General features: G+C 41.9%; 2 protein-coding genes across 5 annotated transcripts in view; one reads left to right on the top strand and one right to left on the bottom strand.

Annotated features, from left to right (window-relative positions):
• The window catches only part of slc37a4a (solute carrier family 37 member 4a), a 69,315-nt gene extending 65,999 nt beyond the window's left edge, over positions 1-3,316 (top strand). For all 4 annotated transcript variants that reach the window (XM_059956792.1, XM_059956794.1, XM_059956793.1 and 1 more), the window contains one exon: positions 147-3,316. In XM_059956792.1, coding sequence (XP_059812775.1) covers positions 147-313 — 167 coding nt within the window. In that variant the 3' untranslated portion in view covers positions 314-3,316. The remainder of the gene's footprint in view (positions 1-146) is intronic.
• An 847-nt stretch (positions 3,317-4,163) lies between these two features.
• Positions 4,164-13,877, bottom strand: part of LOC132385074 (E3 ubiquitin-protein ligase TTC3-like) — a 277,705-nt gene continuing 267,991 nt past the window's right edge. Inside the window, exons 37-38 of the mRNA XM_059956787.1 lie at positions 11,506-11,598; positions 4,164-4,692 (exon numbers count right to left, since the gene is read on the bottom strand). Of these exons, the coding sequence (XP_059812770.1) occupies positions 4,612-4,692; positions 11,506-11,598 (174 nt within the window). The 3' untranslated portion in view covers positions 4,164-4,611. The remainder of the gene's footprint in view (positions 4,693-11,505; positions 11,599-13,877) is intronic.

Genomic DNA, 13,877 nt, shown 5'->3' with positions numbered 1-13,877 from the left:
ACTAAACACCAGAAAGACAGTTCAGTATTACATTGTTCAGTTGGAGTGCAAATACAAGTCAAACTGATTTTACATTACACTTGAACTGGAGACGCTGTTGGTGTGTTTCTTCATTGACAACCCATTCCTGCTTGTGTGTCCCACAGTGGGAGGATTTCTGGCTGGCCTCCCGTTCAGCACGATTGCAAAGAAATACAGCTGGAACACAGCATTCTGGATCGCTGAGCTAACGTGTGCTGTCACCACCATGGCCTTCTTCCTGCTGAGGAACATCCGGACAAAGATGGGCCGTCTTCCAAAGAAGGAAGATTGAAAATCTAGAAATGCTCCACCAGTAGAGAGCCTTATGCTTTGATTATGCTGGTAAAAGTTCATTAAGTGAGTGCACTTCTGTCAACAACATTACTTGGAGTCTGTAAGGAGTGGGTCCTATCACAAGCTTACCACTTCACCCTTTTCCCAAAGTCCCCATTCACAATAAGATTCTCAAACATGTGGATCTTGGCCCATCTTTTATCAAGCCAAGACCCTTCATCAGGACCTGAAATGTGTTGGTCTTAGTCCAAAGTACCAACCATTTATTCCTTGCCATGGATTCTGCCTGACTTGCTGAGTTCCTCCAGCATTTTGTCTGTGCGTTGCTCAAGATTTCCAGCATCTTCAGAATCTCTTGTGTATGTGATTCACTGCCCCACTATCTCTTCGAGGTATGCCTATCCCGAAGAAGTTTAAATCTTCTCTTTGACAGTTCAGTGACACCTTCTCCCACTGCTCAGCTTCTGTGGTCTCAATTATCACCAGCCAATTTGTACTCCTTCCTCTCCCTCTCTTCCCTTTCCAATCCTAATGAAGAGTTTTGGCCTGAAACATTGACTGTTTATTAATTTCCATAGATGCTGCCTGACCTACTGAGTTCCTCCAGCATTTTGTGTCTGTTTAGATTTAAACAGAATCTATTTGACACAAGCTGGTAAGCTGTTATCTACGTGCTACCACAGTGGTTCCCTATTGCTGAGTTTTGTGTTCTCAGCTCCTTTATTCCCTGTTTACACCCTGATGGATCCAAATAACTCTCACCCCTCATCTCCAGTTTTTCCCATCATCTGTGATCTATTTACATTCTACAGCAAGAGGTGACACCTGGATAATCCAGGTGAACCTTTCCAGAAGAGAATATTTACATTGAGATTATAACTGGTCTGGGAGTGAAGTTTGACACGAATGTTGAATTGGGCTAATTTGTGTGAATACTGACACTTCCTCTCCCTGTCAGAATACCACAAAGGAGAGCCTGACATGATGAAATCTGCAGATGCTGGAAATTCAAGCAACACACACAAAATGCTGGTGGAACGCAGCAGGCCAGGCAGCATCTATAGGAAGAAGTAGAATTGACTGTACTTCTTCCTGTAGATGCTGCCTGGCTTGCTGTGTTCCACCAGCATTTTGTGTGTGTTGCTCAAAGGAAATCCTGGCTCCTTGTGTTTGCTCTGCCATTCAGAAGGATCAAGACTGAACATCTTCCTATGCTTCACTCTTTCACACTATCCCCTTTTCTCTTTGTGGCCAAAATTTGTATTGCATATTCATAAGTAACTGCATACAGATGGTCTGAAGTTAAAGAACACTACACCACAGTAACAAGCCATTTGGCCCTTCTAGTTCATGCCAACCTGTTTGTGTCTTGTCCCACTGATCTGCACCCAGACCCCTCCCATCTATGTACCTAACCAAATTTCTCTTAAATGTTGCAATTAAACCTGCATCCACCACTCTCACTGGCAGCTTATTCTACACTGGCACCACCTTCTGAGTGAAGTTGTTTCCTCTAAACATTTCACCTTTCACCCTGAGCCCATGTCTTCTAGTTCTAGTCTCACCCAACCTCAGGGGAAACATGCCTGCTTGCATTTATTCTAAATACCCTCAGAATTTCGTATACCCCAACAAAATCTCCCCTCGTTACCCTACACTCCAGAAAATAAAGTCCTAACCTATTCAACCTCTCCTTATAACTCGGGTCTTCAAGTCCCAGCAACATCTTTGTAAATTTTCTCTGTACTCTTTCAATCTTATTGATACCCTTTCTGTAGGTAGGTGACCAAAACTGCACGCAATGCTCCAAATTAGGCCTCACAAATGCCTTATACAATTTCAACATAAAATCCCAACTTGTGTACTCAGTGGTCTGCTTGATAAAGGCCAATGTGCCAAAAGCTCTCTTCACAACTATATCTACCCGCGACACCACTTTCAAGGAATTATGGATCAGTATGAAGTGGTGGAGAATTCTGAGAACTTCTCTCCACATCATCACCAGGAAGGCTAAATTGTTAACTTTGGATTTTGGTCCCATTGTGATAATGGATTCTTTTCTTTCCCATTTATTTATTCATGCCACATGGCAAGACTGGTTGTTAATTGGGCACCCCTAACTGAACTACAGGGGTTATTGGGGAGTGGGGGGAGGGTTATAAAATTAGTCATTTTGGGTAAAGATGGCAATTTGATCTTCGAGGGATATTAGTGAACCAGACGATTTTCACAAGGACCTGGTACTTTCATGGTTACCAATTAGTTGAGTGATTAATTTATTGATTAGTTAATTAATTAGTGGAGTTCAAATTATCGGTGATAATAATTCTGAATGTGATCCTATCCTAAATGGAGTGCAAGTTAAGATTGTTTTTAGATAACTGTTTCCTATATTTCTTGATCACCATTGCCCTATATCTGATCCACTATTCTCCTGTTCAACAGCTTACAGCAGGCTTTAAAATGTGTCAAAAACTTGAACCTTGAATCTATCCATAGCCATACAACATTTTATTAAAAGCCTATTTTATTCCAGCCATATTTGAATACAGCCTGTCCCAGCAGAGCAGCTAGTTTCTGGTCTTGCCTTGAGAATTTAACATAATGGATATTTGATGGGCAAATGAATCAACATCGTAATTAACTCTAATTCTTGCTAGTTCACTTTGCATATTAAAAGAATACACTACCTTCTGTATCGCAAACACGAGAGATTCGGCAGATGCTGGAAATTCATAGCAACACATACAAAATGCTGGAGGAACTTAGCAGGCCAGGCAGCAGCTATGGAAAAGAGTAAACAGTTGTCATTTCAGGCTGAGACCCTTCCCTCTCTTAACTGAATGGCTAAGTGTATGGCTACTGGATGGAATTAATCTCCCCTTTTTAAAGAATACTTTAATGTATAGTTGAGCATTTACTACTTGGCAGGGTCATTCACAAATAAGGCTTTTTAAAACATTTAATGTAAACAGTAATCAATAAATTTTACCCACTTGTTCATTGTTTGACCTCAGTGTGCTGATGGGGGAGGGGTGGGTGGAAAAGGAGGGTGAACATGGAACTGCCACGTTTGTTCCTGTAATACCAAAGGGAGCACTCAGTATTGAAGCTTTGAAATTGCACGGCTTTCATTTGGAAGATTTTGTTTTTAAGTGTGGCCGCCTGGAGCCTACAGGAAATGCAATTCTGCAGGCCCTCTTCCAGCACTTGCAAATTTTGACCTTTAGTGTTTTAGAATAAAAGTTGATATTGCTGCAAAGGGCAGGGAATGGGGCTTTCAAAAACTTGATGATCTAAGAGTGATTCCAGTTTGCAACAACGTTGGCCAATCTGGGCTTCAACTGGGATTGTCTAAACATCAATAATAGGTCATTTTATAATCATACAGCACGGAATGGGGAGCATGCCCAATGAACTGAATGGCCTAATTCTGCTTCCAAGTCTTATGGGAACAAGCTCTTCGACTCAATTTGCCATGCTGTGAGCATTATATTTCCTGTGAGCATCAGTGCCAGTCTTAATGTTGTGGATTTAACATGCTGTAACCTACTGTTCATATATATATGAACTGTTTATATATATATATATATATATATATATACTGTATATACTTGAACCTTGAATCTAACCATAGCCATACAACATTTTATATATATATATACATACATATATACATATACATATTGAGATTTAATCCTGCTTAATTTTTTATATATATATATATAAATCACGTGTCAAATTCATTAAACAACCTGGATTATAAATGTAAATATGTAAAAAATAATTACATATAATTTTTACCTCTGGTAAATGAAGGCTAATGCAATGTAAATAGAGTGACTGGGTCAGAGCAGAAAAGTAGAAACGGGTTTAATACTGCCACCTCATCTTCCTGAAGGAGGATTTTAAACAAAGCAGATCCACCTCAGCACAAAATGAATGTAACATCCAATCAACAATGAACCTTACAACAACCTTTAATTATCGAACTGCCAACGATTACTTTCCATCCCCCATATTAAAATATGCTTCGGCTTCGGATGGTCAAGGAATCAGCATGCTATTCAGAAAATAATTGCAGTGCGTAGACTCTCCTGTGATAGGGACTTGTCAACAAGTCAGAGATGCACACTGGTCCCAATTAATCCATCAGCTAGTGATGCATCATGCTTATCTTCCTCTGCAACTTTGCAACCACATTGCTTCTATCACATTCACAGGAAAACAGCGGCCAGTGAATGGACCCCAGATGGGCCAGCCTGCAGTCAAGGGTGACGGATTCCTGCTACGTGGTTAGGATTGCGAGAAGGAGGTTGCAAAGCTCAACGTACAACTTGGGCATGTCTTCTGATCCTTTAGCCACAAAGAGATGCACTGTGTCCAAACAGAAACATGGAAAATTACAGTGAGAATGAGGAAAAACGCACATGAAGTATTTTACAACATACACTTAGTGGTCACTTTATTAGGTACACCTGTACACCTGCTCGTTAATGCAAATATCTAATCAGTCAATCATGTGGTAGCAACTTGCTGCATAAAAGCATGCAGACATGGTCAAGAGGTTCAGTTGTTCAGACCAAACATCAAATCTAAATAACTGATTGTGGAACGGTTGTTGGTGCCAGACAAGGCGGTTTGAGTATCTCAGAAACTGTTGATCTCCTGGTATTTTCACACACAACAGTCTCTGGAGTTTACAGAGAATGGTGTGAAAAACAAAAAAGCATCCAGTGAGTGACAGTTCTATGGGTGAAAACACCTTGTGAGGATGCTGAAGATGTTCTACGAGGCTGTGGTGGCTCAACGGGCTTTGGTGGAAACAGACAAGGCAAGGTAGGTTTAGGTTTCAGTTTTTCCTGTTATTTGAGGAAAGGAGGAATTATGAGTGTGAGGGCAGCTTGTTGTTCTCAGTGTCGGATGTGGGAGGTCCTGGAGTCTCCTAGCCTCCTGGACGTTCACATCTGCGCCAGATGCGCCGAGCTGCAGATCCTAAGAGATCGAGTTAGGAAACTGGAGCTGCAGCTCGATGACCTTCGTCTGGTCAGGGAGAGTGAGGAGGTGATAGAGAGGAGTTACAGGCAAGTGGTCACACGGGGGCCATGGGAGGCAGACAAGTGGGTCATGGTTAGGAGATGGAAGGGGAACAGTCAGGTACTAGACAGTACCCCAGTGGCTGTACCTCTTGACAATAAGTACTCCTGTTTGGGTACTGTTGGGGGGAACAGCCTACCTGGGGGAAGTGACAGTGGCCATGCCTCCGACACAGAGTCTGGCCCTGTAGCCCAGAAAGGTAGGGAAAGAAAGGTAGTGACAGGGGACTCGATAGTTAGGGGGTCAGATAAGTGATTCTGTGGATGCATTCAGGAAACTCGGATGGTAGTTTGCCTCCCTGGTGCCAGGGTCCGGGGTGTTTCTGATTGCATCCAAGATATCCTGAAGTGGGAAGGTGAGGAACCAGAGGTCGTGGTACATATAGGTACCAATGACATAGGTAGGAAAAGGAAAGAGGTCCTGAAAGGAGAATATAGGGAGTTAGGAAGGGAGTTGAGAAGAAGGACCACAAAGGTAGTAATCTTGGGATTACTGCCTGTGCCACGCGACAGTGAGGGTAGGAACGGAATGAGGTGAAGGATAAATGTGTGGCTGAGGGATTGGAGCAGGGGGAAGGGATTCAGATTTCTGGATCATTGGGACCTCTTTTGGGGCAGGTGTGTCCTGTACAAAAGAGGACGGATTGCACTTGAATCCTAGGGGGACCAATATCCTGGCGGGGAGGTTTGCTAAGGCTGCTGGGGAGACTTTAAACTTGAATGTTTGGGAGGTGGGAATCAAATTGAAGAGACTAGGAGAGAGGAGGTTAGTTCACAAATAGAGAAAGCTAGTAGACAGTGTGTGAGGGAGGATAGGCAGGTGACAGAGAAGGGGAGCGCTCAGACCGAAGATGTAGGGGAGAAGGAAGAAAAAGATAATAAAGTTGCTTTCACTGTTAGGGATAAACAGAGAGAAAGAGGTGGAGAGTTTCTTAAATGCATCTATTTTCATGCTAGGAGCATTGTAAGAAAGGTGGATGAGCTTAGAGCATGGATTGATACCTGGAAATATGATTTTGTAGCTATTAGTGAAACATGGTTGCAGGATGGGTGTGATTGGCAACTAAATATTCCTGGATTTCGTTACCTCAGGTGTGATAGAATCGGAGGGGCAAGAGAGGGAGGTGTTGCATTGCTTGTCAGAGAAAATATTACGGCGGTGCTCTGGCAGGATAGATTACAGGGCTCACCAAGGGAAGCTATTTGGGTGGAATTGAGGAATGGGAAAGGTGTAGTAACACTTACAGGGGTGTATTATAGACCACCTAATGGAGAGCGAGAATTGGAGGAGCAAATTTGTAAGGAGATAGCAGATATTTGTAGTAAGCACAAGGTTGTGATTGTGGGAGATTTTAATTTTCCACACATAGACTGGGGAAGCCCATTCTGTAAAAGGGCTGGATGGTTTGGAGTTTGTAAAATGTGAGCAGGATAGTTTTTTGCAGCAATACATAGAGGTACCAGCTAGAGAAGGGGCAGTGTTGGATCTCCTGTTAGGGAATGAGATAGGTCAGGTGACGGAGATGTGTGTTGGGGAGCACTTCGGGTCCAGTGATCACAATGCCATTAGTTTCAATATAATTATGGAGAAGGATAGGACTGGACCCAGGGTTGAGATTTTTGACTGGAAAAAGGCTAAATTTGAGGAGATGTGAGAGGATTTAGGAAGAGTGGATTGGGACAATTTGTTTTATGGGAAGGATGTAATAGAGAAATGGAGGTCATTTAAAGGTGAAATTTTGAGAGTACTGAATCTTTATGTTCCTGTTAGGTTGAAAGGAAAGGTTAAAAGTTTGAGAGAGCCATGGTTTTCAAGGGATATTGGAAACTTGGTTCAGAAAAAGAGAGATATCTACAGTAAATATAGGCAGCATGAAGTAAATGAGGTGCTTGAGGAATATAAAGAATGTAAAAAGAATCTTAAGAAATCAGAAAAGCTAAGAGAAAATACAAAGTTGCTTTGGCAAGTAAGGTGAAAATAAATCCAAAGGGTTTCTACAGTTATATTAATAGCAAAAGGATAGCGAGGGATAAAATTGGTCCTTTAGAGAATCAGAGTTGGGGAGATTCAAACAAGAGGACATGAGTTTGAGAGTTAAGGGGCAAAAGTTTAGGGGTAACACGAGGGGGAATTTCTTTACTCAGAGTGGTAGCTGTGTGGAACGAGCTTCCAGTAGAAGTGGTAGAGGCAGGTTCGGTATTATCATTTAAAAAAAAATTGGATAGGTATATGGACAGGAAAGGAATGGAGGGTTATGGGCTGAGTGCAGGTCGGCGGGACTAGGTGAGAGTAAGCGTTAGGCACGGACTAGAAGGGCCGAGATGGCCTGTTTCTATGCTGTAATTGTTATATGGTGATATATGACTGAATTCATGTTGCAATTTGAGAGGGAGAAGCATAAACTACATGTATCAGTATTGCAATGAAATAAAGGGAATTACAGAGGCATGAGAGAGGTGCTTGCCCAGGTGGATTGGAGGGGGATGACAGCAGAGCAGAGATGGCTTAAGTTTCTGGGAGTACTTCACAAAGCACAGGAAAGATATGAGATATGTCCCACAGAAGTAGTTCTCAACTGGCAAGGCTAGGCAATTGTGGCTGAAAAAGGAAGTTAATGACTACATAAAAGCCAAGGAAAGGGCATATAATGTAGCAAAAGTGAGTGGGAATTTGGATGATTGGGAAGTTTTTAAGATCCAACAAAAGACAACTAAAAAAGCCATAAGGGAAAAGATGAAATATGAGGGCAGACTAGCCAATAGTATAAAGCAGGATACCAAAAGTTTTTTCAATTATAAAAAGAGTAAAAGGGAGGTGAGAGTTGATATTGGACCACTGGAAAATGATGCTGGTGAGGTAGTAATGAGGGACAAAGAAATGGCAGATGAACTTAAAGGTTTCTTAAAGGTGTAGAAAGGTTTCTACAGTTATATTAAAAGCAAGAGGATAGTGAGGGATAAAATTGGCCCCTTAGAGAATCAGAGTGGTCAGCTATGTGTGGAGCCGAGGGAGATGGGAGAGATTTTGAATGATTTCTTCTCTTCGGTATTCACTAAGGAGAAGGATATTGAATTGTGTAAGGTGTGGGAAACAAGTAAGGAAGTTATGGAACCTATGACAATTAAAGAAGTGGAAGTACTGGCACTTTTAAGAAATTTAAAAGTGGATAAATCTCCAGGTCCTGACAGGATATTCCCCAGGACCTTGAGGGAAGTTTGTGTAGAAATAGCAGGAGCTCTGACGGAGATCTTTAAGATGTCATTAGAAACGGGGATTGTGCTGGAGGATTGGCGTATTGCTCATGTGGTTCCATTGTTTAAAAAGGGTTCTAGAAGTAAGCCTAGCAATTATAGACCTGTCAGTTTGACATCAGTGGTGGGTAAATTAATGGAAAGTATTCTTAGAGATAGTATTTATAATTATCTGGATAGACGGGATCTGATTAGGAGTAGCCAGCATGGATTTGTGCGTGGAAGGTCATGTTTGACAAACCTTATTGAATTTTTTGTAGAAGTTACAAGGAATGTTGACGAGGGTAACGCAGTGGGTGTAGTCTATATGGACTTCAGCAAAGCCTTTGACAAAGTTCCACATGGAAGGTTAGTTAAGAAGGTTCAGTCGTTAGGTATTAATGCTGGAGTAATAAAATGGATTCAACAGTGGCTAGATGGGAGATGCCAGAGAGTAGTGGTGGATAATTGTTTATCGGAATGGAGGCCGGTGACTAGCGGGGTGCCTCAGGGATCTGTTTTGGGCCCAATGTTGTTAGTAATATACATAAATGATCTGGATGATGGGGTGGTAAATTGGATTAGTAAGTATGCCGATGATACTAAGGTAGGAGGTGTTGTGGATAATGAGGTGGGTTTTTGAAGCTTGCAGGGAGATTTATGCCGGTTAGAAGAATGGGCTGAACTTTGGCAGACGGAGTTTAATGCTGAGAAGTGTGAGGTTCTACATTTTGGCAGGAATAATCCAAATAGAACATACAGGGTAAATGGTAGGGCATTGAGGAATGCAGAGGAACAGAGAGATCTAGGAATAACAGTGCATAGTTCCCTGAAGGTGGAGTCTCATGTAGATAGGATGGTGAAGAAGGCTTTTGGAACGCTGGCCTTTATAAATAAAAGCATTGAGTACAGAAGTTGGAATGTAATGTTGAAATTGTACAAGGCATTGGTAAGGCCAAATTTAGAATATTGTGTACAGTTCTGGTCACCGAATTATAGGAAAGATATCAATAAATTAGAGAGTGCAGAGACGATTTACTAGGATGTTACCTGGGTTTCAGCACTTAAGTAACAGAGAAAGGTTGAACAAGTTAGGTCTCTATTCATTGCAGCATAGAAGGTTGAGGGGGGATTTGATCAAGGTATTTAAAATTTTGAGAGGGATAGATAGAGTTGACGTGCATAGGCTGTTTCCATTGAGAGTAGGGGAGATTCAAACGAGAGGACATGATTTGAGAGTTAGGGGGCAGAAGTTTAAGGGAAACACGAGGGGGTATTTCTTTACTCAGAGAGTGATAGCTGTGTGGAATGAGCTTCCTGTAGAAGTAGTAGAGGCCAGTTCAGTTGTGTCATTTAAGGTAAAATTGGATAGGTATATGGACAGGAAAGGAGTGGAGGGTTATGGGCTGAGTGCGGGTAGGTGGGACTAGGTGAGATTAAGAGTTCGGCACGGACTAGGAGGGCCGAGATGGCCTGTTTCCGTGCTGTGATTGTTATATGGTTAATGGGTACTTTGCATCAGTCTTCACTGTGGAAGACACTACCCATGTGCCAGAGGTCTGTGAGAGTCAGGGAGCAGTAGTGAGTGCCATTGCAGTGTAAGGCAGGCTGAAATGTCTTAAGGTAGAGAAGTCACCTGGACCAGATGGACTACATCCCAGAGTCCTGAGAGAGGTTGCTGAAGAGATAACAGATGCATTGGTCATGATCTTTCAAGAATCACTTGATTCTGGCATGGTCCTTGGGGATTGGAAAATTGCAAATGTCACTCCACTCTTTAAGAAGGGAGAGGGGCAAAAGAAAGTAAATTATAGGCCAGTTGGCCTAACTTCAGAGGTTGGGAAAGTGTTGGAGTCTTCTATTAAGGATGAGATTTCAAGGTATTTGGAGACTAATGATAAAATAAGTCAAAGTCAGCATGGTTTCTGTAAAGGGAAATCTTGCCTGACAAGTCTGTTAAAGTTCTTTGAGGAAGTAACAAGCAGGGTGGACAAAGGAGAGGCAGTGGATGTCATTTACTTGTGTTTTCAGAAGGCATTTGATAAGGTGCCACACATGAGGCTGCTTAACAAGATAAAATACTACAGCTTTACAGGAAAGATACTGGCATGGATAGCAGAATGGCTGACAGGCAGGAGGCAGTGAATGGGAATAAAAGGGGGCTTTTCTGGTTGGCTGCCAGTGAATGCTGAAAGGACTAAATGGGGTGGATATGGAGAGGATATTTCCTATGGTGGGGGTATCCAGAACTACAGGGCACAGCCTCAAAATTGAGGGGTGACACTTTAGAACAGATCTAAGGAGGAATTATTTTTAGCCAGAGAGTAGTGAATCTGTGGAATGCTCTGTCACAGACTGCAGTGGAGGCCAAGTCCGTGGGTATACTTAAAGTGCAAGTTGATCGGTCAGGGCATCAATCGAAAGAAAGCAGGTGTATGGGGTTGAGTGGGATCTGGGATCAGCCATGCTGGAATGGCAGAGCAGACTTGATAGGCTGAATGGCCTAATTCTGCTTTCTCTGTCTTATGGTCTTATGATTTGTAGCACATCCATATGAATTGAGTTTTCTTCAGGTCTGGATGCATTTGTTTCACAGCCACTCACATGAAGAGACAGTGAATGGTGGAAGATAGTCAACTTTAAAGGAGAAGTGTTGACACTTCTGCTCACCAAATGTAGTCATGTGGAGGTTTACATTAGCAGGATTGTGGTTACAGCCACAGTTGAATTATCTACCTGGACTCACTGTGATGGACCAGTCAAAGTTTCCACCTTTCAGTCAAGCATCAATGTGAGATCTACCAATCAAATTGTCCCACAAATGAAATATAATGTTAAAAGGAAAAAAGAAACAATCAGTTACCTCTCGGTGATATTTGTGCCCACACTTCATCACAAAAAGACGATTGCTGGTTAATTCTTCCTGGCAAATGACACATGATTCTTCCTCCTCCTTCTGGGAAACAAGGAAAGTATAAGGCAGGCACCTAAGGATAATTCCCACAAGACTGGATCATGCAAATTCCTGAACAAAAGACATTTGGCTTCTTCTACCTATCCTGCATCAGCTGACTGTATGTTTATTGACACATCATGGCAAAGCCAGAATTTATTGTCTGTCCCTAACCTCTGGATAGCAACACCTTTGGTCTAGTGATTAAAGATTAACTTTATTTGTCACATGTACGTCAAAACATGGAAACATACACTGAACTTGGCATTTGCGTTGTTGACCAATACATCCGGCATGCTTCAAGCACCAATATAGCATACCCACAACTGACCAACTCTAACCCTTTGGAATGTGGGAGGAACCCAGAGCACCCAGATGAAATTCATGTGGTCATGGAGAGAACATACAAACTCCTTACAGACAGCAGTGGGATTTGAACCGTTGTCACTGGCACTGAAAAATGTTACACTAGCTGCTGTAGAAACATAGAAAATAGGTGCAGGAGTAGGCCATTCGGCCCTTTGAGCCTGCACTGCCATTCAGTATGATCATGGCTGATCATCCAACTCAGAAGCCTGTACCTGCTTTCTCTCCATACCCCCTGATCCCTTTAGCCACAAGGGCCATATCTAACTTCCTCTTGAATATAGCCAATGAACCGGCCTCAACTGTTTCCTGTGGCAGAGAATTCCACAGATTCACCACTCTCCGTGTGAAGAAGTTTTTCCTCATCTCGGTCCTAAAAGGCTTCCCCTTTATCCTTAACTTGTGACCCCTCGTTCTGGAATTCCCCAACATCGGAAACAATCTTCCTGCATCTAGCCTGTCCAATCCCTTTAGAATTTTATACGTTTCAATAAGATCCCCCCCTCAATCTTCTAAATTCCAGTGAATAATGCTACCATGCCACTCACAATCTCATGACTATAAACAATGCCTTTAAACCTTTATATTTTACGCAGTAAGACTGGAGATTATTTTAACTTTCTGATGGATTATCTCTACCTTTAAAGAACTGTATTTCTCAACCTTGGATGTCTCCTTTTTCCCTTCCACTGTTGGATTTCTGAACAGCCCATGAACACTATCTCATGATTTCATTTTGTTTTGCACTATTTGTTTTTGTTATTTATATTAATTTGATGTCTTTACATTGTACTGCTGCCACAAAACAAATTTCATCTAACCTAAGTCAGTGATAATAGATCTGATTTTGATGCTCTTGTGTCAACTGACCATTTTGGCAGTGAGCTAATATTTCAGAATTCTCCTCTTAATGTTCTATCCATATTTAGCAGCATTGCTTGCATTTGCCAAAGCAGTGTCCTCTCTTTTATCTATTCATGCCTTCCTGCACACTCACCCAAAGACTTAAATTGATGCCGTCAGCACTTCTTTGTTATGGCTACAAGACATCAGGCTAATCTTTCTTTTTGATGAGCAACATCTTCTCTTGCTTCACATTACACATTAAGGCTACATCTACACTAGACCGGATAATTTTGAAAACGCCGGTTTCACATAAAAACGATAGGAGTCCACACTATGTGTTTTTTAAAATATTTCTGTCCACACTGAAACAGGTATTTCGGCGAATCTCCTCCTACTGCGCATGCGTCTTCTGAAAACAAGCGACATGTTTGGTGTTGAATCTTGCTGTGAAAGACGGTGCGTGTTTGTTCAGTTACAGAGTAGAAAAACTTAAACGACGGGCAGCTGTTGGCTCTCATGCAGGAGGACTTAAAAGTAAAAAAAAACAAATACTGAAGCATATGGAGGCAACTGACAGTATGACCTGGCTGATGATGAACAATGAATAACTGACTAACTCTGTTGCATTAATAAAGCCCCTTGTTAAATGTATAAAACATGTCTGCATCAGTGTTAACTTGTATATCCATACAATGTTACATTAGGCTGTTACACATCTATTGTCAGAGAAGTACTTGCATAAATAGGCAAACCACCTTCATACGAGCAAGGACAGAAAACAGAGCAAAGTGAGTATACTTATTTATTCAGTAAGTTATGGGTCAGAGTATTTGGTGAGTACATTTCTAACTCTTCTGGCTTCAGTCTCATTGCCATCTGTTCTGAAATTTTTAGGTTGCGTTCAAGAAATGGTGCACTGTCGTCTGACAGCGTTTACAGATTTCTCCGGTTACCCTGTCCACACTGATCTGCCCAAGCATCATTTTCAAAATTACACACCCTGTAAAGTGTTTCTGAAAAGCTCCAGTTTCGGGGGAGGAAAAGCTGTTTTAGTGTGGACAGAGGGTAAA

Source organism: Hypanus sabinus, chromosome X2 (genome assembly GCF_030144855.1).
Source record: "Hypanus sabinus isolate sHypSab1 chromosome X2, sHypSab1.hap1, whole genome shotgun sequence".
In the NCBI taxonomy this organism is placed as follows: Eukaryota; Metazoa; Chordata; class Chondrichthyes; order Myliobatiformes; family Dasyatidae; genus Hypanus; species Hypanus sabinus.
This window is presented reverse-complemented; position numbering and strand designations above follow the sequence as displayed.